We start from the raw sequence: 23,340 nt of genomic DNA, 5'->3' as shown, positions 1-23,340 counted from the left end.
CAAACGAGAGAGTTGGGTCGAAAATAATAGCCAGATTCTTTACTGATTCGCCTTGTGTAATTGTTTGGTTGTCAAATGTTAAGGTGGTATTATCAAATAAATGTCGGTGTTTAGCAGGACCGATAATCAGCATTTCCGTTTTCTTGGCGTTGAGTTGCAAGAAGTTAGCGGACATCCATTGTTTAATTTCATTAAGACACGCCTCCAGCTGACTACAATCCGGCGTGTTGGTCAGCTTTAGGGGCATGTAGAGTTGGCTGTCATCAGCATAACAATGAAAGCTAACACCGTATTTGCGTATGATGTCGCCTAGCGGCAGCATGTAAATACTAAAGAGTGCAGGGCCAAGAACCGAACCCTGAGGAACTCCGCACGTTACCTTAACATAGTCCGAGGTCACATTGTTATGGGAGACGCATTGCATCCTGTCAGTAAGATAAGAGTTAAACCACGACAAAGCTAAGTCTGACATACCAATACGTGTTTTGATACGCTCTAATAAAATATTATGATCGACGGTATCGAAAGCAGCGCTAAGATCAAGAAGCAGCAACATAGATGACGCATCAGAATCCATGGTTAGCAGTAGATCATTAGTCATTTTTGCGAGGGCTGTCTCCGTAGAGTGATTTGCCCTGAAACCGGATTGAAAAGGTTCACAGAGATTGTTAGACACTAAGTGTTCATTTAGCTGCTGTGCGACAATTTTTTCGAGGATTTTCGAAATAAAGGGAAGGTGGGACACCGGTCGGTAGTTTACCATGAGGTCAGGATCAAGGTTAGGTCTTTTGAGCAGAGGATGAATAACCGCTTTCTTGAATGCTAGGGGAACAGTGCCGGAGGAAAGTGATAAGTTTATAATATTTAGCACTGATGGACCTAATAATACAAAAAGCTCCTTGATAAGTTTCCCAGGAAGTGGGTCAAGTAAACATGTTGTTTGTTTTATCCCACTTACACGCTGTAATAGTTCCTCTAATGTTATTTCATCAAAAAGAGAGAGACTATTTTGTATTGCAGTATCCGTCGTAGATACAGTTGTATCTGTGTTCATAGAACCCAGTTGTAGCTGGGATGCGTTGTCTTTAATCTCCTTTCTAATGAGTTCAATTTTCTTATTAAAGAAATTCATAAAGTCATCTGCCGAGTGGGTGGAGCTATTGGGAGGAGTCCCTTGTTGGGTTAGCGATGCTACTGTACTAAACAAAAATTTTGGGTCGTTTTTGTTGAGGCGGATGAGATTTGAGTAATATTTAGCTTTAGCTAAGGTAAGCATGCGTTTATACGATATTAAACTATCACTCCATGCTTGATGGAAAACCTCAAGCTTGATCGCGCGCCATTTGCGTTCCAACTTTCTACATGATAATTTATGAGCTCTGGTTTCCTCTGTAAACCATGGGGTGCGCCTTTTAGGGGCCCTTTTTTGTTTTAGCGGTGCTATACTATCAATGGTTTTGCGCAGGGCATTGTCAAAGTTGTTAGTGAGGTTATCAATAGAGCCGACATAATTTGGGAATGGTGCCATTACCGAAGGCAGTAGGTCAGCAAGAGTCATCGTTGTGGCGGCATTAATGTTGTGGCTGCTATAGCAGTTATTATTATTATTAGTTTGTTGACAATGAGTCAGAACTTCGAATTTTATAAGGTAATGATCAGACATTACTTTAGTATACGGGAGTACCATAACTTTGGAGGTGGTGACACCCCTGACCAGCACTAGATCTATCGTATTGCCGTTGCGATGCGTAGGTTCATTTATTATTTGTGTAAGACCACAGCTATCAATTATAGTCTGGAGCGCCACGCACTGAGGGTCCGATGGGGTATTCATATGGATATTAAAGTCCCCCATTATGATTATATTGTCTGCGTGTGTCACTAGATCAGCAACGAACTCTGAGAATTCATTAATAAAGTCCGAGTAGGGCCCTGGGGGGCGGTAGATAACAGCCATATCGAGAGGCAGCGGTGCGACAGACCTCATAGTAAGCACCTCAAACGATTTGTATTTATTATTTAGGTTAGGGGTAAGGTTAAAGTTTTCATTGTATATTAGTGCGACCCCCCCACCCCTTTTAAGGGGACGGGCAATATGCGCATTCGTATAGTTAGGAGGAGATGCCTCATTTAGCGCAAAAAATTCGTCTGGTTTGAGCCAGGTTTCACTAAGACCAATGACGTTAAGATTGTTGTCTCTAATGACCTCATTAACTAATAACGTTTTGAGAGACAATGATCTTATGTTTAAAAAGCCCATATTATAAGTATTGGGCTGTTTTGACGAGTTTTTGTTTAAATTATCCGTAGTAGAAATATTAATAATGTTGCGTTTATTATACGTAGTGCACTTTAAATAGTTTCGACCATATCTAGGAATTGATACGACGGGAATTTTCAGATTGTTTGCTTGATGCTGCGATCGACTGAACGCATCATGATTTGCCACCTCAGTAGAATGCATATCTACCCCGGACACATTCACAACAGAAAACACATTATGTGAGTTGTGTGTTATTCTAAGAAAATTGCTATGCGTACAGGAATTATCCAGCCTGGTGCTGGCTAGTTCTAGCTTAACTGACTCCTCACCCGGACTAGCAGGCTCTGTAATTGCCTGTGACCGGGCTTGCTCTAGTGTAGTTAGTCAAATGTGACTTAAACAGTAGTCTATATTCTTAGACAGGATGATGGCGCCTTCCTGGTTAGGGTGAAGGCCGTCCCTCATCAGCAAGCCTGGTTTGCCCCAGAAAGAGGGCCAATTATCAATAAACGTTAGTCCCTGTTGTCTACAGAAGCTAGCCAGCCACTTGTTAAGCGAGACTAATCTGCTATATCTCTCATCATTGCCTCTCGCAGGCAGGGGGCCAGAGACAATTACTCGATGCCTGGACATCTTTCTAGCGAGATCACAAGTCCTGGCTATGTTTCTCTTTGTAATCTCTGACTGTCTCATTCTAGTGTCATTGGAGCCAACGTGTACAACTATATTCGCATAACTAGTGGTGCGATTAGCCTGTCGTACGTGTTTACTAGGCCTGTTGCGAGTTAGCTCCCTAAGATTAGCCTCTATGTCAGGTGCTCGGGCCCCCGGGATGCACTTAATTGTGGCTGGTTTGCTAAGCTTTATGTTTCGGGTGATGGAGTCCCCTATGACTAAGGTGTGGTGCCCGGTAGACTGGGGTGTAGGACTAGCTAAAGAGCTAAATCTATTATGCGTCTCAACCGGTACACCGTAGCTTGTAGGCCGCTTAGGACTGCTACAGGCTGGGCTAGTTAGCTCGCTACAGCTAACGCTAGCAGATGTGTCCGCAACATCTAAAGTTACGAGATTATTCTGCTCTAACTGGCGGACACGGCCCTCTAGCAGAGCCAGCCTCTCCGTGAGTAAGGTGCAAGACGCGCAGGAAGCCATACTCACGGTGTTTTCTGTCACCGAGTGAAGTTCCTGCTGTCTTCCGAGAAGTCCTGGTCACGGTGTGCAGGAGTAGACTCCTTCTGACCGGCGCCCGGCGACGCCTTTCTCCGCGCTAGCTTCGTTAGCTTAGCAGCTAGCTGCTAGCTAGCTGCGGGAGGGGTGGAGAGACAGAGATCGGGTGATTTGCAAGTTAAATAGTACTACTAAATATGTTGAGAAAGTAATAAAGAAAGCTGCAGAACAATTTAAAAGCACACAATTAGAACGATACTTAGCTTTTTCGAAACAGCGAGCAGTCAGCGAATAAAAAAGTAAAATAGTGTAAATTTAACTAAAACAAAATAAAACGTAATAAAATCAATTAATTTGATTTTATGTATTTCATTTTATGTGTGTGTGTGTATATATATATATATATACTGTATATATATATATATATATATATATATATATATATATATATACACAGACATCCATCCATTTTCTACCGCTTATTCCCTTCGGGGTTGCGGGGGGCGCTGGAGCCTATCTCAGCTACAATCGGGCGGAACACCCTGGACAAGTCGCCACCTCATCACAGATACACAGACATATAGTAGTATAATACACCTCATGGTGCAACTTGGACACATCTTCAGTGATTCTCCCGGGATCATAGGGTGTTTCGGGTCTTAATCTTACTCTTTTTCCTAATCTTACTCTTGTTGCGCCGCTTTCCAGAGTTCAATCCAGGTGATCTTGCGACCAGCTATGTGCTTCCACTTGGTCCAGGCCCCCTTTCCGACTACTCTGTTGAAGCGAGCCTCCTCCACCTTGGCGCGAACCTCCTCTTGGACAAGCTTTCGCCTTTCCTTTCCTCTGGCTCTGCTGTAGCTTGGTTTTGTGTTGCTACCCAGCCCAGCCCAACCAGTACCCACGGTACCCACCAGGGTGCTGTGCCACAGCCTAGCCTCTGCCCACTCCACTGCATCCTGGGCATGCCACTTTCTTCCTGTTCAGACCTCCACACCTGCTGAAGATATTTTCCCATCAGCAGAATCTCTGTAAAGCAGGACTTCTCTGGCCCGGGAAACCTTGAACTCCTCTGCCAGACTACTGAAAGAAAGCTGCAGCTTGGTGTTGTGCCCAAACAAATCAATGCTGCTTAGGCTCCGTGGCAGACCCAGCCACCTGCGCATGGGACGAGCTGATCTTCCTCTCAAAACCCTCCACGAAGGTCATTGGGAATTCGTACATCAGCAGCGGCCAGAGGAGACGAGGCAGGATGCCATGCTGATATATCCAGGCCTTGAACTTCCCAGGAAGTCCTGACTTGTCCACAGCTGAGAGCCACATGTTGAGGTTATCGCTGGTAGCTTGATGTGCAGCGGTATCCTTCAGATCGTCAGTAAAGAGCTTGCCCAGGCTCTTCACTGGCTTTTCTGTCACAGATGGGATTTGGGTGTCTGCCAGACTGAAGCGAAAAAGGTCGGTTACCTTTCCTTTCCTCAAGACCAAGGACCTGGACTTAGCGGGTATGAAACTCATTCTCGCCCAACTAATGAGTTGATCAAGGCCTTGAAAGAGCCATCTGCATCCAGGCACTGATGTTGTAGTTACTGTGAGATCATCCATGAATGCTCTAATCGGAGGTTGCCGGGTGCAGGATTTAGACAAAGGGCCTCAGCACTCCACTTCCGCAGACTTCACGAGCATATAATCATGGCCAGTGCAATCAGAGACACAAAGATTGTACAGCCTGTGATGATGCCTTTCTCCAGACGATGCCAATCTGCTGTTGAAGTGCTGAAGGACACCCTCAGATTAAAGTTGTTATAATAGTCGAGGATGAGATTGTGAATCTTCTCTGGGATGTGGTATCTGCTCAGAGACAATTCCACCAACTTGTGTGGAATGGATCCATAAACATTGGCGAGGTCCAGCCACAGTACTGCCAAATCGCCTCTGCTCTCTCGCGCCTCACGGTTCAGCTGTGTTACCACGCCAGTGTGTTCGATACACCCTGGAACTCCTGGGACTCCTCCCTTCTGCACCGAGGTGTCAATATAGGTCTTCTTCAGGAGAAATCCCACAAGGCGATTTCAAAAGATCTTGAAGAAGGTCTTTTAATTGTATGCAATTTGGATATAATAAATATAATATAATAAATATATATAATATTTGTAACTAAAAAATAAATGCAATAATAATAAAATACAATACAATAAATTCAACTAAAATAAAATAATAAAATGTATAAATAATAATTGTAATTTGGATATAATGTATATAATATACATATAAATATATATCTATATTATAATTTAAAAATACCTTCAATCCAAATAAATAAAGTCAAATAAAAGAATTGTATTTATTGAATTCATGATACAACTTGTGTGTTGGATGTAAAAGATGTTTTCCAATGTTGTGTCCAGGCTGGTCAGACGGCTCTGATGCTGGCGGTCAGTCACAGCCGTGTGGACATGGTGCGAGCCCTCCTGGCCCGCGGGGCAAAGGTCAACCTTCAGGACGACGAGGGCTCCACGGCGCTCATGTGTGCCAGCGAGCACGGACACACCGCCATGGTCAAGTTGCTGCTGGACCAGCCCGACTGTGACGCCATGCTGCAGGACAGCGTGAGTCATTAGCCACGCCCACTTGGGTTATCATATCACTCATCATTATTGTGTTGTGTGCCACGCCCACTTTGAATACATTAGGGTGTGGTTATCAATTGTCATTATTATTGTGTTGTGTGCCACGCCCACTTTGAATACATTAGGGTGTGGTTATCAATTGTCATTATTATTGTGTTGTGTGCCACGCCCACTTTGGACACATTAGGGTGTGGTTATCAATTGTCATCATTATAGTGTTGTGTGCCACACCCACTTTGAATACATTAGGGTGTGGTTATCAATTGTCATTATTATTGTGTTGTGTGCCACGCCCACTTTGGATACATTAGGGTGTGGTTATCATATCACTCATCATTATTGTGTTGTGTGCCACGCCCACTTTGAATACATTAGGGTGTGGTTATCAATTGTCATCATTATTGTGTTGTGTGCCACGCCCACTTTGAATACATTAGGGTGTGGTTATCAATTGTCATTATTATTGTCTTGTGTGCCACGCCCACTTTGAATACATTAGGGTGTGGTTATCAATTGTCATTATTATTGTGTTGTGTGCCACGCCCACTTTGAATACATTAGGGTGTGGTTATTAATTGTCATCATTATTGTGTTGTGTGCCACGCCCACTTTGAATACATTAGGGTGTGGTTATCAATTGTCATCATTATTGTGTTGTGTGCCACACCAGGACCAGAGCACCGCCTTGTCCATCGCCATGGAGACGGGCCATCACGACATTGCGGTGCTTCTGTACGCACGCACCAACTTCTCCAGAGGACTCAGTGAGGTAAATGACTGAAACATCATCTCATGTCATGTGTCACCTCACTGAATCCCTCCCGCTTGTGTCACCTCACTGCCTCCCTCCCGCTTGTGTTGACAGGACCAACACTCTGATGGATGAATCCTGCATGGCCGCCATCCAACTATAATCCAGTGTCAGATCAAATAATCCAGTGTCAATTAAAATAATCCAGTGTCGGATAAAATAATCTAGAGTAAAATCAAATAATCCAGTGTCAAATAAAATAATCCAGAGTCAAATCAAATATTCCAGTGTCAATTAAAATAATCCAGTGTCTGATAAAATAATCCAGTGTCAATTAAAATAATCCAGTGTCACATTAAATAATCAGTGTCAATTAAAATAATCCAGTGTCGGATAAAATAATCTAGAGTAAAATCAAATAATCCAGTGTCAATTAAAATAATCCAGTGTCAAATCAAATAATCCAGTGTCAATTAAAATAATCCAGTGTCAAATGAAATAATCCAGTGTCAAGTAAAATAATCCAGTGTCACATTAAATAATCAGTGTCAATTAAAATAATCCAGTGTCGGATAAAATAATCTAGAGTAAAATCAAATAATCCAGTGTCAAATAAAATAATCCAGAGTCAAATCAAATATTCCAGTGTCAATTAAAATAATCCAGTGTCTGATAAAATAATCCAGTGTCAATTAAAATAATCCAGTGTCGGATAAAATAATCTAGAGTAAAATCAAATAATCCAGTGTCAATTAAAATAATCCAGTGTCAAATCAAATAATCCAGAGTGAAATCAAATAATCCAGTGTCAATTAAAATAATCCAGTGTCAAATCAAATAATCCAGTGTCAATTAAAATAATCCAGTGTCAAATGAAATAATCCAGTGTCAAGTAAAATAATCCAGTGTCACATTAAATAATCAGTGTCAATTAAAATAATCCAGTGTCGGATAAAATAATCTAGAGTAAAATCAAATAATCCAGTGTCAAATAAAATAATCCAGAGTCAAATCAAATAATCCAGTGTCAATTAAAATAATCCAGTGTCTGATAAAATAATCCAGTGTCAATTAAAATAATCCAGTGTCACATTAAATAATCAGAGTTAATTAAAATAATCCAGTGTCGGATAAAATAATCTAGAGTAAAATCAAATAATCCAGTGTCAATTAAAATAATCCAGTGTCAGATAAAATAATCCAGAGTCAAATCAAATAATCCAGTGTCAATTAAAATAATCCAGTGTCAAATCAAATAATCCAGTGTCAAATCAAATAATCCAGTGTCAATTAAAATAATCCAGTGTCAGATGAAATAATCCAGTGTCAAGTAAAATAATCCAGTGTCAAATAAAATAATCCAGTGTCAAATCAAATAATCCAGTGTCAATTAAAATAATCCAGTGCCAGATGAAATAATCCAGTGTCAAGTAAAATAATTCAGTGTCAGATCAAATAATCCAGTGTCAAATCAAATAATCCAGAGTCAAATCAAATAATCCAGTGTCAATTAAAATAATCCAGTGTCAGATGAAATAATCCAGTGTCAAGTAAAATAATTCAGTGTCAGATCAAATAATCCAGTGTCAATTAAAATATTCCAGTGTCAAATAAAATAATCCAGTGTTAGATTAAATAATCCAGTGTCAAATGAAATAATCCAGTGTCAATTAAAATAATCCAGTGTCAGATGAAATAATCCAGTGTCAAGTAAAATAATTCAGTGTCAGATCAAATAATCCAGTGTCAATTAAAATATTCCAGTGTCAAATAAAATAATCCAGTGTTAGATTAAATAATCCAGTGTCAAATCAAATAATCCAGTGTCAATTAAAATAATTCAGTGTCAGATCAAATAATCCAGTGTCAATTAAAATAATCCAGTGTCAAATCAAATAATCCAGTGTCAATTAAAATAATCCAGTGTCAGATGAAATAATCCAGTGTCAAGTAAAATAATTCAGTGTCAGATCAAATAATCCAGTGTCAATTAAAATAATCCAGTGTCAAATCAAATAATCCAGTGTCAATTAAAATAATCCAGTGTCAAATGAAATAATCCAGTGTCAAGTAAAATAATTCAGTGTCAGATCAAATAATCCAGTGTCAAGTAAAATAATTCAGTGTCAGATCAAATAATCCAGTGTCAGATCAAATAATCCAGAGTCAAATCAAATAATCCAGTGTCAATTAAAATAATCCAGTGTCAGATGAAATAATCCAGTGTCAAGTAAAATAATCCAGTGTCAGATCAAATAATCCAGTGTCAATTAAAATATTCCAGTGTCAAATAAAATAATCCAGTGTTAGATTAAATAATTCAGTGTCAAATCAAATAATCCAGTGTTAGATTAAATAATTAGTGTCAATTAAAATAATCCAGTGTCTGATAAAATAATCCAGTGTCAAATCAAATAATCCAGTGTCAATTAAAATAATCCAGTGTCAAATGAAATAATCCAGTGTCAAGTAAAATAATTCAGTGTCAGATCAAATAATCCAGTGTCAATTAAAATAATCCAGTGTCAAATCAAATAATCCAGTGTCAATTAAAATAATCCAGTGTCAGATGAAATAATCCAGTGTCAAGTAAAATAATTCAGTGTCAGATCAAATAATCCAGTGTCAATTAAAATAATCCAGTGTCAAATCAAATAATCCAGTGTCAATTAAAATAATCCAGTGTCAGATGAAATAATCCAGTGTCAAGTAAAATAATTCAGTGTCAGATCAAATAATCCAGTGTCAATTAAAATAATCCAGTGTCAAATCAAATAATCCAGTGTCAATTAAAATAATCCAGTGTCTGATAAAATAATCCAGTGTCAATTAAAATAATCCAGTGTCACATTAAATAATCAGTGTCAATTAAAATAACCCAGTGTCGGATAAAATAATCTAGAGTAAAATCAAATAATCCAGTGTCAGATAAAATAATCCAGAGTCAAATCAAATAATCCAGTGTCAATTAAAATAATCCAGTGTCAGATGAAATAATCTAGTGTCAAGTAAAATAATTCAGTGTCAGATCAAATAATCCAGTGTCAATTAAAATAATCCAGTGTCAAATAAAATAATCCAGTGTTAGATTAAATAATCAGTGTCAATTAAAATAATCCAGTGTCGGATAAAATAATCCAGTGTCAAATCAAATAATCCAGTGTCAAATCAAATAATCCAGTGTCAATTAAAATAATCCGGTGTCAAATAAAATAATCCAGTGTCAGATAAAATGATCTAGAGTCAAATCAAATAATCCAGTGTCAGATCAAATAATCCAGTGTCAGATAAAATAATCCTGTGTCAGATAAAATAATCCGGTGTCAGATCAAATAATCCAGTGTCAATTAAAATAATCCAGTGTCTGATAAAATAATCCAGTGTCAAATCAAATAATCCAGTGTCAGATCTCTGGTTCCTTCCAGGGGGGTCCCCACATCTGTGGACCCTTCCAGGGGGGTCCCCACATCTGTGGTCCCTTCCAGGGGAGGTCCCCACATCTGTGGTCCCTTCCAGGGGAGGTCCCCACATCTGTGGTCCCTTCCAGGGGAGGTCCCCACATCTGTGGTCCCTTCCAGGGGAGGTCCCCACATCTGTGGTTGCTTCCTGGGGTCCCCACATCTGCGGTATATAAAAAAACTTTGATTGATTGCTACAAAATACTATGCATGTAATGAGTAGTTTGGGTACTGAGCTGCTATGTGGTGATATCCTTTATACACTGATGTGGCTTTTTGATGCAGTAGCGCCTGAGGGATCCAAGGTGTGTATTATCATGGCTTACCTGCAGTGATTTGTTGACAAAGTGGTGACCTTCGCCCCGTCCTTCTTTGGGAATGACTGAGCATTTCATGGAATCTACTTTTATACCCAATCATGGCACCCACCTGTTCCCAATTAGCCTGTTCACCTGTGGGATGTTCCAAATAAGTGTTTGATGAGCATTCCTCAACTTTATCACTCTTTTTTGCCACTTGTGCCAGCTTTTTTGAAACACTTGAATAGAAGTTGAAAAGGTTTTGCAAATCATTGTATTCTGGGTCTGATAGGTGGCGCTTCCAGGCAGCCGCAGTGTTTGTAGTCGGCGTGTGCCCTCCATTTGGAAATGTCTTTTGAAGCTGTCCTTGTATTTTTGAATGGTAACATTTTCAAGGCAACGTGCTGGGAACAGTTTCATGCATCAGTGTGTGGCCATCATCAGTGTGTGGCCATCATCAGTGTGTGGCCATCATCAGTGTGTGGCCATCATCAGTGTGTGGCCATCATCAGTGTGTGGCCATCATCAGTGTGTGGCCATCATCAGTGTGTGGCCATCATCAGTGTGTGGCCATCATCAGTGTGTGGCCATCATCAGTGTGTGGCCATCGCTGGGATTCAAAGGAGATGGAAGGACTAAATAATGGCAAATAGCCTCCACTCTTCCTAATGAACTTGAAGAGACACGCAGCCCAGCTGAATGGAAACATAAAACAGGAGCTGAGAAGCACTGGAATAGCTCGCAAAAGAAGGCGTGCGCGAGGATCTAAAGCCGGAAAGAACAGGGGGAAGAAAATAAGAGTTACAGAAGGACACAGACAGAGCAAAGAAGGGTTAGGGTGAGAGTCCTGGCTGAAATATGCTGTGTTAAACCTGACCGAGAGAAGCCGCGCATGCCGAAGTTAGTTAACTCCCTGCAACGCGAGGTCATTGATGAACAAAACTGACGAATATGAACTGTTGCTGAAAACTTTAGATGCGTTGCTGAGACGTGGGCGCACAATAATATTCCGGATGAATGGTTGTCAGTCAAGGTCTATCAACTATTTAGGAGAGACAGAAATGTAAAAAGTGGAGGGGGCGTGGCTGTGTACTGTCGTGAGAGACTGCAGGCAAAAAGAAGAGAGGACCTGGAGAGTGATGACTTTGGGTTGAAATACAACCAGCAGTGTCTCAACCATATTTGTGGGAAACCTATATCACCCACCATGGGCAGATAATAAATCGTGCCAGGATCAAGTCCTGGAGTATTTAATAACCACCATAGACACAATTAAAGCGTCTTCCCCCCAGATGGGGCTATATGTGTGAGAGGATTTCAATAAACTGCCCACAAAAATGCTGACCTCCTCCCACCCTGATATTCGGCAGATAGTTAAACGTCAAACACGTGGGCAAGCCACCCTACATCTGATTTTTACAAACATGGCTAACTTTTACAAGCCCCCCAACCACCCTTGCCCCCCCCCCCCCCCCCCCCCCCCCCCCCCCCCCCCCCTAGGTGCAAGCCACCACAAGTTCTTGGTGCTGAGCCCAGGGAATAGAACAGGGCAGAAAGAACAGGTGAAGAGGAGGAGGGCTTGATTAGTGACCACAGAAAGAAAAGAGGCTCTGTCAACATTGTCACGTTCAAACACAGGACATCTATTAAACAAGACAAAAAGGCAAGGAATCAAACAGAGACAGAATTCAATTTGGACTCAATTGAGGAGAGACGGCGTCAACCTGTAACCTCTTACAGTGTCTTAGCACGCTCTGACGAAGAAGGTCTTCGTCTCCTCTTTTAATTCAGATGTTCCATGTTCACGCACCAACATATGTCACAGCAGGAATTGGGAGTATGTAAAACAGTCATTGTTTTCGGTCGCCTTGAAGTCCAAGAAGAGGACTTCTCGGGCTTGGGCTCTTCCTGGATCCAGCTGGGGCAGGTGTTGGAGGACAATGGGTAACCCCTCCCGTCTCCTGACCACAGCAACTTCAAGAGGGCAGCGGGTCGTAAATAGCGTTGACCAAATAGTTGGAAGAGAGTTTGGGAACCACTTCAAAGAGAGTTCGTTTAACACTTCAAAGAGAGTTCCTCCGGGAGTTGAGCACATCCTGCCATCTGTCCGTGTTGAAATCACAGTGGCGTTTCACGAGCCTTCTTCCTCTTGCCAGGCCTCCAAAGACAGCATTCATAATACCACGTTTCTTTTGTGATAACTTACAAACAATTATTCCAACAAACATGCATCACTATGACTGACTGCTTTGAGGCTGTGGACATCAGCAAGTTTCAACAACTACATCCAGACAGCAATGGACACATGCATGCCTGTGCGACTGAAACAAATGACAAATGCGGACAAAGCATGGATGACAGAGAAAATAAAACAGACTATAAAGAAAAGACAAAAAGCCCACAATAAATGGGGGAAAGTGGGAAAATGGAAAGAAATCAGAAACTCCGTCAGAAGGCTTATACGCAAGGCAAAGACTAGATGTTATAAAAATGAAATGCAAAACCTAAAGAAAAAGAACCCCAAGGAGTGGTGGGACTATATAAATAAAGGACTAAATCATCACAGGCAGTCCGCTCCCTGTATGATCAGTGCCAGAGCTTGGTCCGCATTGCCGGTAGTAAGTCGGACACGTTTCCAGTGAGGGTTGGACTCCGCCAAGGCTGCCCTTTGTCACCCATTCTGTTCTGAACTTTTATGGACAGAATTTCTAGGCGCAGTCAAGGTGTTGAGGGGATCTGGTTTGGTGGCTGCAGGATTAGGTCTCTGCTTTTTGCAGATGATGTGGTCCTGATGGCTTCATCTGGCCAGGATCTTCAGCTCTCACTGGATCGGTTCGCAGCTGAGTGTGAAGCGACTGGGATGAGAATCAGCACCTCCAAGTCCGAGTCCATGGGTTCTCGCCCGGAAAAGGGTGGAGTGCCATCTCCGGGTTGGGGAGGAGATCTTGCCCCAAGTGGAGGAGTTCAAGTACCTGTCTTGTTCACGAGTGAGGGAAGAGTGGATGGTGAGATCGACAGGCGGATCGGTGCGGCGTCTTCAGTAATGCGGACGCTGTATCGATCCGTTGTGGTGAAGAAGGAGCTGAGCCGGAAGGCAAAGCTCTCAATTTACCGGTCCATCTACGTTCCCATCCTCACCTATGGTCATGAGCTTTGGGTTATGACTGAAAGGACAAGATCACGGGTACAAGCAGCCAAAATGAGTTTCCTCCGCCGGGTGGCGGGGCTCTCCCTTAGAGATAGGGTGAGAAGCTCTGCCATCCGGGAGGAGCTCAAAGAAAAGCCGCTGCTCCTCCACATGGAGAGGAGCCAGATGAGGTGGTTCGGGCATCTGGTCAGGATGCCACCCGAACGCCTCCCTAGGGAGGTGTTTAGGGCACGTCCGACCGGTAGGAGGCCGCGGGGAAGACCCAGGACACGTTGGGAAGACTATGTCTCCCGGCTGGCCTGGGAACGCCTCGGGATCCCCCGGGAGGAGCTGGACCAAGTGGCTGGGGAGAGGGAAGTCTGGGCTTCCCTGCTTAGGCTGCTGCCCCCACGACCCGACCTCGGATAAGCGGAAGAAGATGGATGGATGGATGGATAAATCATCAACTGATGGAACAATCAAAATACAAGAAGTTGAAGAGGACGAAGCTGCAGAAGCCCTGAACAACTTCCTTGCGGAGTCGTGGACTAAAGCAACGCCCTATTGTGTCTATCTCCTACCAAGAGCTACACCATGTGACATCTGTAGCATAGATGAGATGAAGCTAGCCCTCACTCGGCTGGACCCCCACAAAGCAAGTGGGTCGGATGGTATTCCCACCTGGCTGCTGAAAGAACATGCAGAGGACCTGGCACCGGTCATCACACATCTGGCCAACTGTTCTTTCCAACAGGGGTGTGTCCCCGATGTATGGAAAGAGTCAAATGTCTGTCCCATACCCAAAGGCCAAGACCCTAGCTCAATCTCAAACTGGCGTCCTATCTCACTAACTTCTTGTGTGGGGAAAACAATAGAACGTTTTGTGTTGAAAAAGCTTATGCCAACCGTGCTTGACGTGTGTAAAAATCAATATGCATATCTGCCTAAGCACAGTACTACAATGGCTCTAATGCACACCTGGCTTACCGAAACCCACTCCAAACCAACCATGGTGAGAGTACTGTTGGCAGATATGTCGAGAGCTTTTGATGTAATTGACCATTGGATCCTGATGCAAAACATACTGGACCTAGGACTGTGCCCATTGTTGGAATAATTGTTTGTAAGTTATCACAAAAGAAACGTTGTATTATGAATGCTGTCTTTCGAGGCCTAACAAGAGGAAGAACGCTCGTGAAACGCCACTGTGATTTCAACACGGACAGATGGCGAGGATCTGCTCAACTTCCAGAGGAACTCTCTTTGAAGTGTTAAACGAACTCTCTCTGAAGTATTTCACAAACTCTCTTCCAACTATTTGGTAACCGAGGTCAACGCTATTTACGACCCGCTGCCCTCTTGAAGTTGCTGTGGTCAGGAGACGGGAGGGGTTACCCATTGTCCTCCAACACCTGCCCCAGCTGGATCCAGGAAGAGCCCAAGCCCGAGAAATCCTCTTCTTGGTCTTCAAAGCGACCGAAAACAATGACTGTTTTACATACTTCCCATTCCTGCTGTGACATGTGTTGGTGCGTGAACATTGAACATCTGAATACCGTATTTTCCGCACTATTAGCCGCACCTAAAAACCACAAATTTACTCAAAAGCTGACAGTGCGGCTTATAACCCAGTGCGCTTTATATATGGATTAATATTAAGATTCATTTTCATAAAGTTTAGGTCTCGCAACTACGGTAAACAGCCGCCATCTTTTTTCCCCGTAGAAGAGGAAGCACCCGCCCCCATAGAAGAGGAAGCGCTTCTTCTTCTACTGTAAGCAACCACCCACCCCCGTAGAAGAAGAAGCGCGCGGATATTACGTTTCATTTCCTTTGTGTGTTTACATCTGTAAAGACCACAAAATGGCTCCTACTAAGCGACAGGTTTCCGGTTCATGAAAAGACGCAATCTCTCCATCCGCACACGGACTACTATTTCACAGCAACTGCCTAAAGACTTTCAAGAAAAGCTGGCTACTTTCCGTGCATATTGTAAAAACAAGATAGCTGAAAAAAAGATCCGGCCAGAGAACATTATCAACATGGACGAGGTTCCACTGACTTTTGATATTTCTGTGAACCGCACTGTGGATACAACGGGAGCACGTACGGTGAATATTCGCACCACAGGGAATGAGAAGTCATCCTTCACTGTGGTTCTAGCTTGCCATGCTAATGGCCAGAAACTTCCACCCATGGTGATATTCAAAAGGAAGACCTTGCCAAAAGAGACCTTTCCAGCCGGCGTCATCATAAAAGCTAACTCGAAGGGATGGATGAAAAAAAGATGAGCGAGTGGTTAAGGGAAGTTTACGCGAAGAGGCCGGGTGGCTTTTTTCACGCAGCTCCGTCCATGTTGATATACGACTCCATGCGCGCCCACATCACGCTGGTTTTTAATATATTATTAAAGTTTGACTGACCTATCTGACTGTTTTTTTGACATTCCCTTTAGCGCAGTTAGATGCGGCTTACAACACGGGGCGGCTTATAGGTGGACAAAGTTTTGAAATATGCCGTTCATTGAAGGCGCGGCTTATAACCCAGGGCGGCTTATGGTGCGGAAAATACGGTAAATGAGGAGACGAAAACCTTCTTGGTCAGAGCGTGGTGCAGGACTGTACAGAGAGTGCAGTGGCCATGTCTCTCCTCAATATTGAGTCCAAATTGAATTCTGTCTCTGTTTGATTCCTTGCCTTTTGTCTTGTTTAATAGATGTCCTCAGTGTTTGAACGTGACACCCATATCTGACAGCCTGGCTACATAGCTACATCTCAGGAAGGAGACAGAGAGTGGTGGCAAATGGAGCTCACAGCACCTGGGTTGAAGTTACATGTGGGGTGCCACAAGGGGGTGTTGTCTCCCCATATGTCTTCCTCCTTTATAAGGGATGCTGTGTTTGAGGACACCCTTGATGTCGGATATGCAGACCACATCGGGCTATGGAGGGCGATCCCCATATCCAGCATCATGTCAGACACAACCATGTGCCAGGAGGCACAAAGGCTGGACGAACTGGCAGCAAATAAGAAAATGATACTCAACAGGAAGAAGTCGGTAGAACTCCGGATATGAAATCCATCACAACCTCCTGCACTGATGTTGGGGGGACAGGAGGTCCCTGTCGTGGAAACAACAAAGTCCCTGGGTTACCACCTCCATCCAAACCTGACTGGAGATGTGCACATCGAGAAGGCAATAAAAACTGCCTCCAAGCGGCTGCACGACCTCACAGTCATGGCCAGACATGGACGACCTGCAGACGACCTTGTTACCATCTACTCCACTCTCATCAGGCCGTGTCTGGAATATAGCTCAGTGCTCTTAGTGGGCTGATCCAAAAAACAACAGGCAGAGCTAGAGCGAGTCCAGAAAAATGGCTATGTAAAATCATTACGAGGAGAGCTGGAAACATCTCACAACCACTACCATCACTCCAGACCAGGAGAGAGTTTGCTGCAGTGAAGCTGGTCAGGGATATGCATGATGAGCAACACCCTCTGCATGACCCTAACCCTCCAACACCAGCTCATCTGCATGACCCTAACCCTCCAACACCAGCTCATCTGCATGACCCTAACCCTCCAACACCAGCTCATCTGCATGATGAGAAACACCCTCTGCATGACCCTAACCCTCCAACACCAGCTCATCTGCATGACCCTAACCCTCCAACACCAGGTCATCTGCATGACCCTAACCCTCCAACACCAGGTCATCTGCATGAATGCATGATGAGCAACACCCTCTGCATGAGCTGCTACCTCCAACACCACTGCCAGGACATTGAGGAACCAACATAAGCTGGCTGAACCCGAGCCCAAAGCCAAGACAAAGAGACTTCAAAAGTCGACCCTGCAATTAAACTGTATAATGACACTATCTAATGAAATAAGTAATACAGTCATATAGCAGAATGCTAACAGTTTCCATGCTGCTGTTGCCCTGAAAATGTTGTTTTTATATAAAATACTGTCTGTTCTTTTCTTTGTTTGATATTCATTGTAAAGTTCAGCTGTTTTTTCAGTGGGGCCCTGACTCCACTGCAAGCATGAATTAATAAAGTCAAGTCAAGTCAAAAAAGAAAAAAATTATCTTTTTATTTACTTTTTCCATTTTACACAACGTGACAACTTCACTGCTTTTGGCTGTGTATTATGTTCATAGTTTTGATTTATTGATGCTTCTAAAACTTGTAGTCATCCTCCTTATGTTCAGGCTCAAAAAATGTATGGTTCCAGATCATTATTTGTCCTAAAGTAATATTTGTTGTCAGTCATGAAGTCTGCCATGCTTAGTAGTGTTGAAAGGAAAGTGAACGTTGTGAAATTAATACACTGCTGTATGCTTCAAATGAGCATGTTCTGTTGTTATTATGAATGTTACTAGATACAACATATATACTTACATCATGTATATATGACATGTTATTATGAATGTTACTACATGACATATATACTTACATCATGTATATATGACATGTTATTATGAATGTTACTACATGACATATATACTTACATCATGTATATATTACATGTTATTATGAATGTTACTACATGACATATATACTTACATCATGTATATATTACATGTTATTATGAATGTTACTACATGACATATATACTTACATCATGTATATATTACATGTTATTATGAATGTTATTACATGACATATATACTTACATCATGTATATATTACATGTTATTATGAATGTTACTACATGACATATATACTTACATCATGTATATATGACATGTTATTATGAATGTTACTACATGACATATATACTTACATCATGTATATATTACATGTTATTATGAATGTTACTACATGACATATATACTTACATCATGTATATATTGCATGTTATTATGAATGTTACTACATGACATATATACTTACATCATGTATATATTACATGTCATTATGAATGTTACTACATGACATATATACTTACATCATGTGTATATATGACATGTTATTATGAATGTTACTACATGACATATATGCTTACATCATGTATATATTACATGTTATTATGAATGTTACTACATGACATATATACTTACATCATGTATATATTACATGTTATTATGAATGTTACTACATGACATATATACTTACATCATGTATATATTACATGTTATTATGAATGTTACTACATGACATATATACTTACATCATGTATATATGACATGTTATTATGAATGTTACTACATGACATATATACTTACATCATGTATATATGACATGTTATTATGAATGTTACTACATGACATATATACTTACATCATGTATATATTACATGTTATTATGAATGTTACTACATGACATATATACTTACATCATGTATATATTACATGTTATTATGAATGTTACTACATGACATATATACTTACATCATGTATATATGACATGTTATTATGAATGTTACTACATGACATATATACTTACATCATGTATATATTACATGTTATTATGAATGTTACTACATGACATATATACTTACATCATGTATATATTACATGTTATTATGAATGTCACTACATGACATATATACTTACATCATGTATATATTACATGTTATTATGAATGTTACTACATGACATATATACTTACATCATGTATATATTACATGTTATTATGAATGTTACTACATGACATATATACTTACATCATGTATATATTACATGTTATTATGAATGTTACTACATGACATATATACTTACATCATGTATATATTACATGTTATTATGAATGTTACTACATGACATATATACTTACATCATGTATATATTAGATGTTATTATGAATGTTACTACATGACATATATACTTACATCATGTATATATTACATGTTATTATGAATGTTACTAGATACTACATATATACTTACATCATGTATATATGACATGTTATTATGAATGTTACTACATGACATATATACTTACATCATGTACATATTACATGTTATTATGAATGTTACTACATGACATATATACTTACATCATGTATATATTACATGTTATTATGAATGTTACTACATGACATATATACTTACATCATGTATATATTACATGTTATTATGAATGTTACTACATGACATATATACTTACATCATGTATATATTACATGTTATTATGAATGTTACTACATGACATATATACTTACATCATGTATATATTACATGTTATTATGAATGTTACTACATGACATATATACTTACATCATGTATATATTACATGTTATTATGAATGTTACTACATGACATATATACTTACATCATGTATATATTACATGTTATTATGAATGTTACTAGATACTACATATATACTTACATCATGTATATATGACATGTTATTATGAATGTTACTACATGACATATATACTTACATCATGTATATATTACATGTTATTATGAATGTTACTACATGACATATATACTTACATCATGTATATATTACATGTTATTATGAATGTTACTACATGACATATATACTTACATCATGTATATATTAGATGTTATTATGAATGTTACTACATGACATATATACTTACATCATGTATATATTACATGTTATTATGAATGTTATTACATGACATATATACTTACATCATGTATATATTACATGTTAATATGAATGTTACTATAGTAACATTGATAATAACATGTAACATTATTATTATGAATGTTACATTCATACTTACAGCGTACGTGCTATCAAAGAAGTAAAACATCAATACAGCATTTGTTTTCCAATTTTTGTGGAAATGTTGTGTTCTTCAAGGTCACTGTAAAAAGGAAGACCTAAAACATTGATAACAAAATTAAACTTTCTAAAAAGGAGCAGAATGAGGACATTTTAGGCCTCAGCAATCACAAAAAACACTAATTTTTTTGTACTAAATGATGATGTTATGTGGTTAATTACAGATCAGGTTTTCCTTGTAATTACATCAACATTAGTTTTAGGACTATTGTATGTATATATTCTTATTCTAATGTCGAGTACAGTTATGAATATATTGTTATTCTGTTGTCAAAAAGAGGAACGCTGATTTACAAGGAAGTGTTACAGTAGGCCACGCCCCCCTTGCCCCCCCCCTCTTGTCTAGTCGTGCGCCAACCCTGCTGTGTCGGGCCTGTTTATCTCTCCTGAAGCGGCCGTGATGAAGGATGAAGGATGAAGGAGGCCCCCCAACACATCCTCTCCTCTCTCAGGACCCCGGGAGGCTGGGAGGGGGGAGGGGGGAGGGGCCACACAGCTGAGTAAACAGCTAGTGCGGCCCTGGGTTCCCCGGGGCCGACCGAGGGGGCCACGTTGTGACTCCTGTGTGAAGTAAAACAGCAGGTAAAGCAATAAGAACAATCATTTGGCTCTGGATCCACACCTGTTTACACCTGTTTACACCTGTTTACACCTGTTTACACCTGTTTACACCTGTGCCAACTGGCTGAAAGTGGCACGCAGGCAAGACTATAAAAGCAAGAAGATTGAGTTAGCATGAAGAAGACATTCATGTCTTTATGTTCCTTCAATAGGATTCTTCTCTTTTAGCCTGCAAGCATGCTAGCATGCAAGCTACTTTCCATGGAATCATTCATACGGCAGACCCTCTTTCATCGCTCTTAATTGGTTCCAGACCTGTCCAGTGGTAAATATATATATATATATATATATATATATATATATATATGGGTAACTGCTGTGTAGCAATGACCCACACAAGGTAATGTGGTTCTTTACTGCGAGCAATGAGTGATCAGGAACACACACACACACACACACATACACACACACACACACACACACACACACACACACACACACACACACACACACACAGACACACACACACACACACACACACACACACACACACACACACACACAGACACACACACACGTACACAACATGTGGTGATCATCACCTCCACTAGTTGTGAGGTCATTAGCAGAGTGCTGTCAGGTTTGTCACTGACAGTTCAGTTAGGTTTTGGTTTTTCCTGTCTTTGTTTCCTGTCAGCGCTCTTATTTTGGTAATTTCCTGATTATCTCCCTGAGTGCTTTGTCCCCTCAGCTGTGTCTGATTGGCACCTGGCCACACCTGCTGTCAATCAGCCAGCTGCTATTTGAACCTGCCTTTGCCTTCCAGTCATTGTCATTGTCACTACTACCTGTCATAATACTTGTCGTTGTAGCTCTGTCTACTTTTGTTCACTCTGCTCATGTCATCATTCCTTCGTGTCACAGTAAGTGTTTTTGTTTCTTGTCCACAGCTAGCCTTTGTGCTATTTTAGTTCATAGCCGAGTTTGTTCTCCGCCTTGTGCGCACCTTTTGTTTGTACCCTTTTGTTTGTTTTTTTTGCTATAGTGTTAAATGAAATGATGTTTTCCTGGACAAAGCCTGCCATCTCTGCATCTCGGGGTTCGTCACCAACATACTCTGACAAGTGTGTGAAGTACACATGTTCATATTTGTACAATGAAAGATGTATTTAAGTGTATACTTTTAATGCTGGAGGGCTTTTAACTTGCTTTGATCTTTACTGCTATTACAATGAATTCAATACAACATTTGTTTAAGCAACATTGTATATATTTATGAAGTAGAAAGTACAAGATGATGAAAATGACTTCTGGCACCCTCTAGTGGTGAGCAGCGAGTATAACAGGCCAGGCTGTTCCCTTGTCAACATGGCGGACAATACAAAGTTGAATAAAAACCTCTTGACACATCAAGTTACACATAGTTATTACTTATTACTTATTATCTGTATTAGTTATTACTTATTATCTGTATTAGTTATTACTTATTATCTGTATTAGTTATTACTTATTATCTGTATTAGTTATCACTTATTATCTGTATTAGTTATTAGTTATTACTTATTATCTGTATTAGTTATTAGTTATTATCTGTATTAGTTATTACTTATTATCTGTATTAGTTATCACTTATTATCTGTATTAGTTATTACTTATTATCTGTATTATTTATTACTTATTATCTGTATTAGTTATCACTTATTATCTGTATTAGTTATTAGTTATTACTTATTATCTGTATTAGTTATTAGTTATTATCTGTATTAGTTATTACTTATTATCTGTATTAGTTATCACTTATTATCTGTATTAGTTATTATCTGTATTAGTTATTACTTATTATCTGTATTAGTTATTACTTATTAGTTATTAGTTATAATCTGTAATGACTGAACACACACAATATGTAGTTAGCACCTCCATTGCTTTTAATTTCTACATGTCTAATAATAATAATACATCTGACACAGGGGGAATAATAATTATTAATAATATTAATAATAATAATTAATAATAACAATAATAATAATAATAATAATAATACATCTGACGTGAGCAACAAACAATACAAAAGTAAAATGCATCAAGATAAGATTTGTACTGCTGTTAAATGATCTTACAATAAATGTCATTTAGTGTGATTTCTAATACTTTGCAGATTAATATCACACCTGACTTACCTTTAGCACAGGGCGGAAGTCTGCCAACAACATCCGGGTCACATTAATAGACTTTTAGTACCAGCAGATGGCGCCATTGGACCTCTCATTGCAGGACACAACTATATACATACTTTAGCAGCTATATATATATATA

At 40.0% G+C, this 23,340-nt stretch overlaps 1 protein-coding gene across 1 annotated transcript in view; it reads left to right on the top strand.

Annotated features, from left to right (window-relative positions):
• The window catches only part of LOC133577688 (KN motif and ankyrin repeat domain-containing protein 1-like), a 31,975-nt gene extending 24,981 nt beyond the window's left edge, over positions 1-6,994 (top strand). The window contains exons 14-16 of the mRNA XM_072912682.1: positions 5,836-6,036; positions 6,728-6,826; positions 6,923-6,994. Coding sequence (XP_072768783.1) covers positions 5,836-6,036; positions 6,728-6,826; positions 6,923-6,943 — 321 coding nt within the window. The 3' untranslated portion in view covers positions 6,944-6,994. The remainder of the gene's footprint in view (positions 1-5,835; positions 6,037-6,727; positions 6,827-6,922) is intronic.
• Positions 6,995-23,340: the final 16,346 nt, after the last annotated feature.

The sequence above is a fragment of the Nerophis lumbriciformis genome, linkage group LG39 (assembly GCF_033978685.3).
Source record: "Nerophis lumbriciformis linkage group LG39, RoL_Nlum_v2.1, whole genome shotgun sequence".
Classification (NCBI taxonomy): domain Eukaryota; kingdom Metazoa; phylum Chordata; class Actinopteri; order Syngnathiformes; family Syngnathidae; genus Nerophis; species Nerophis lumbriciformis.
This window is presented reverse-complemented; position numbering and strand designations above follow the sequence as displayed.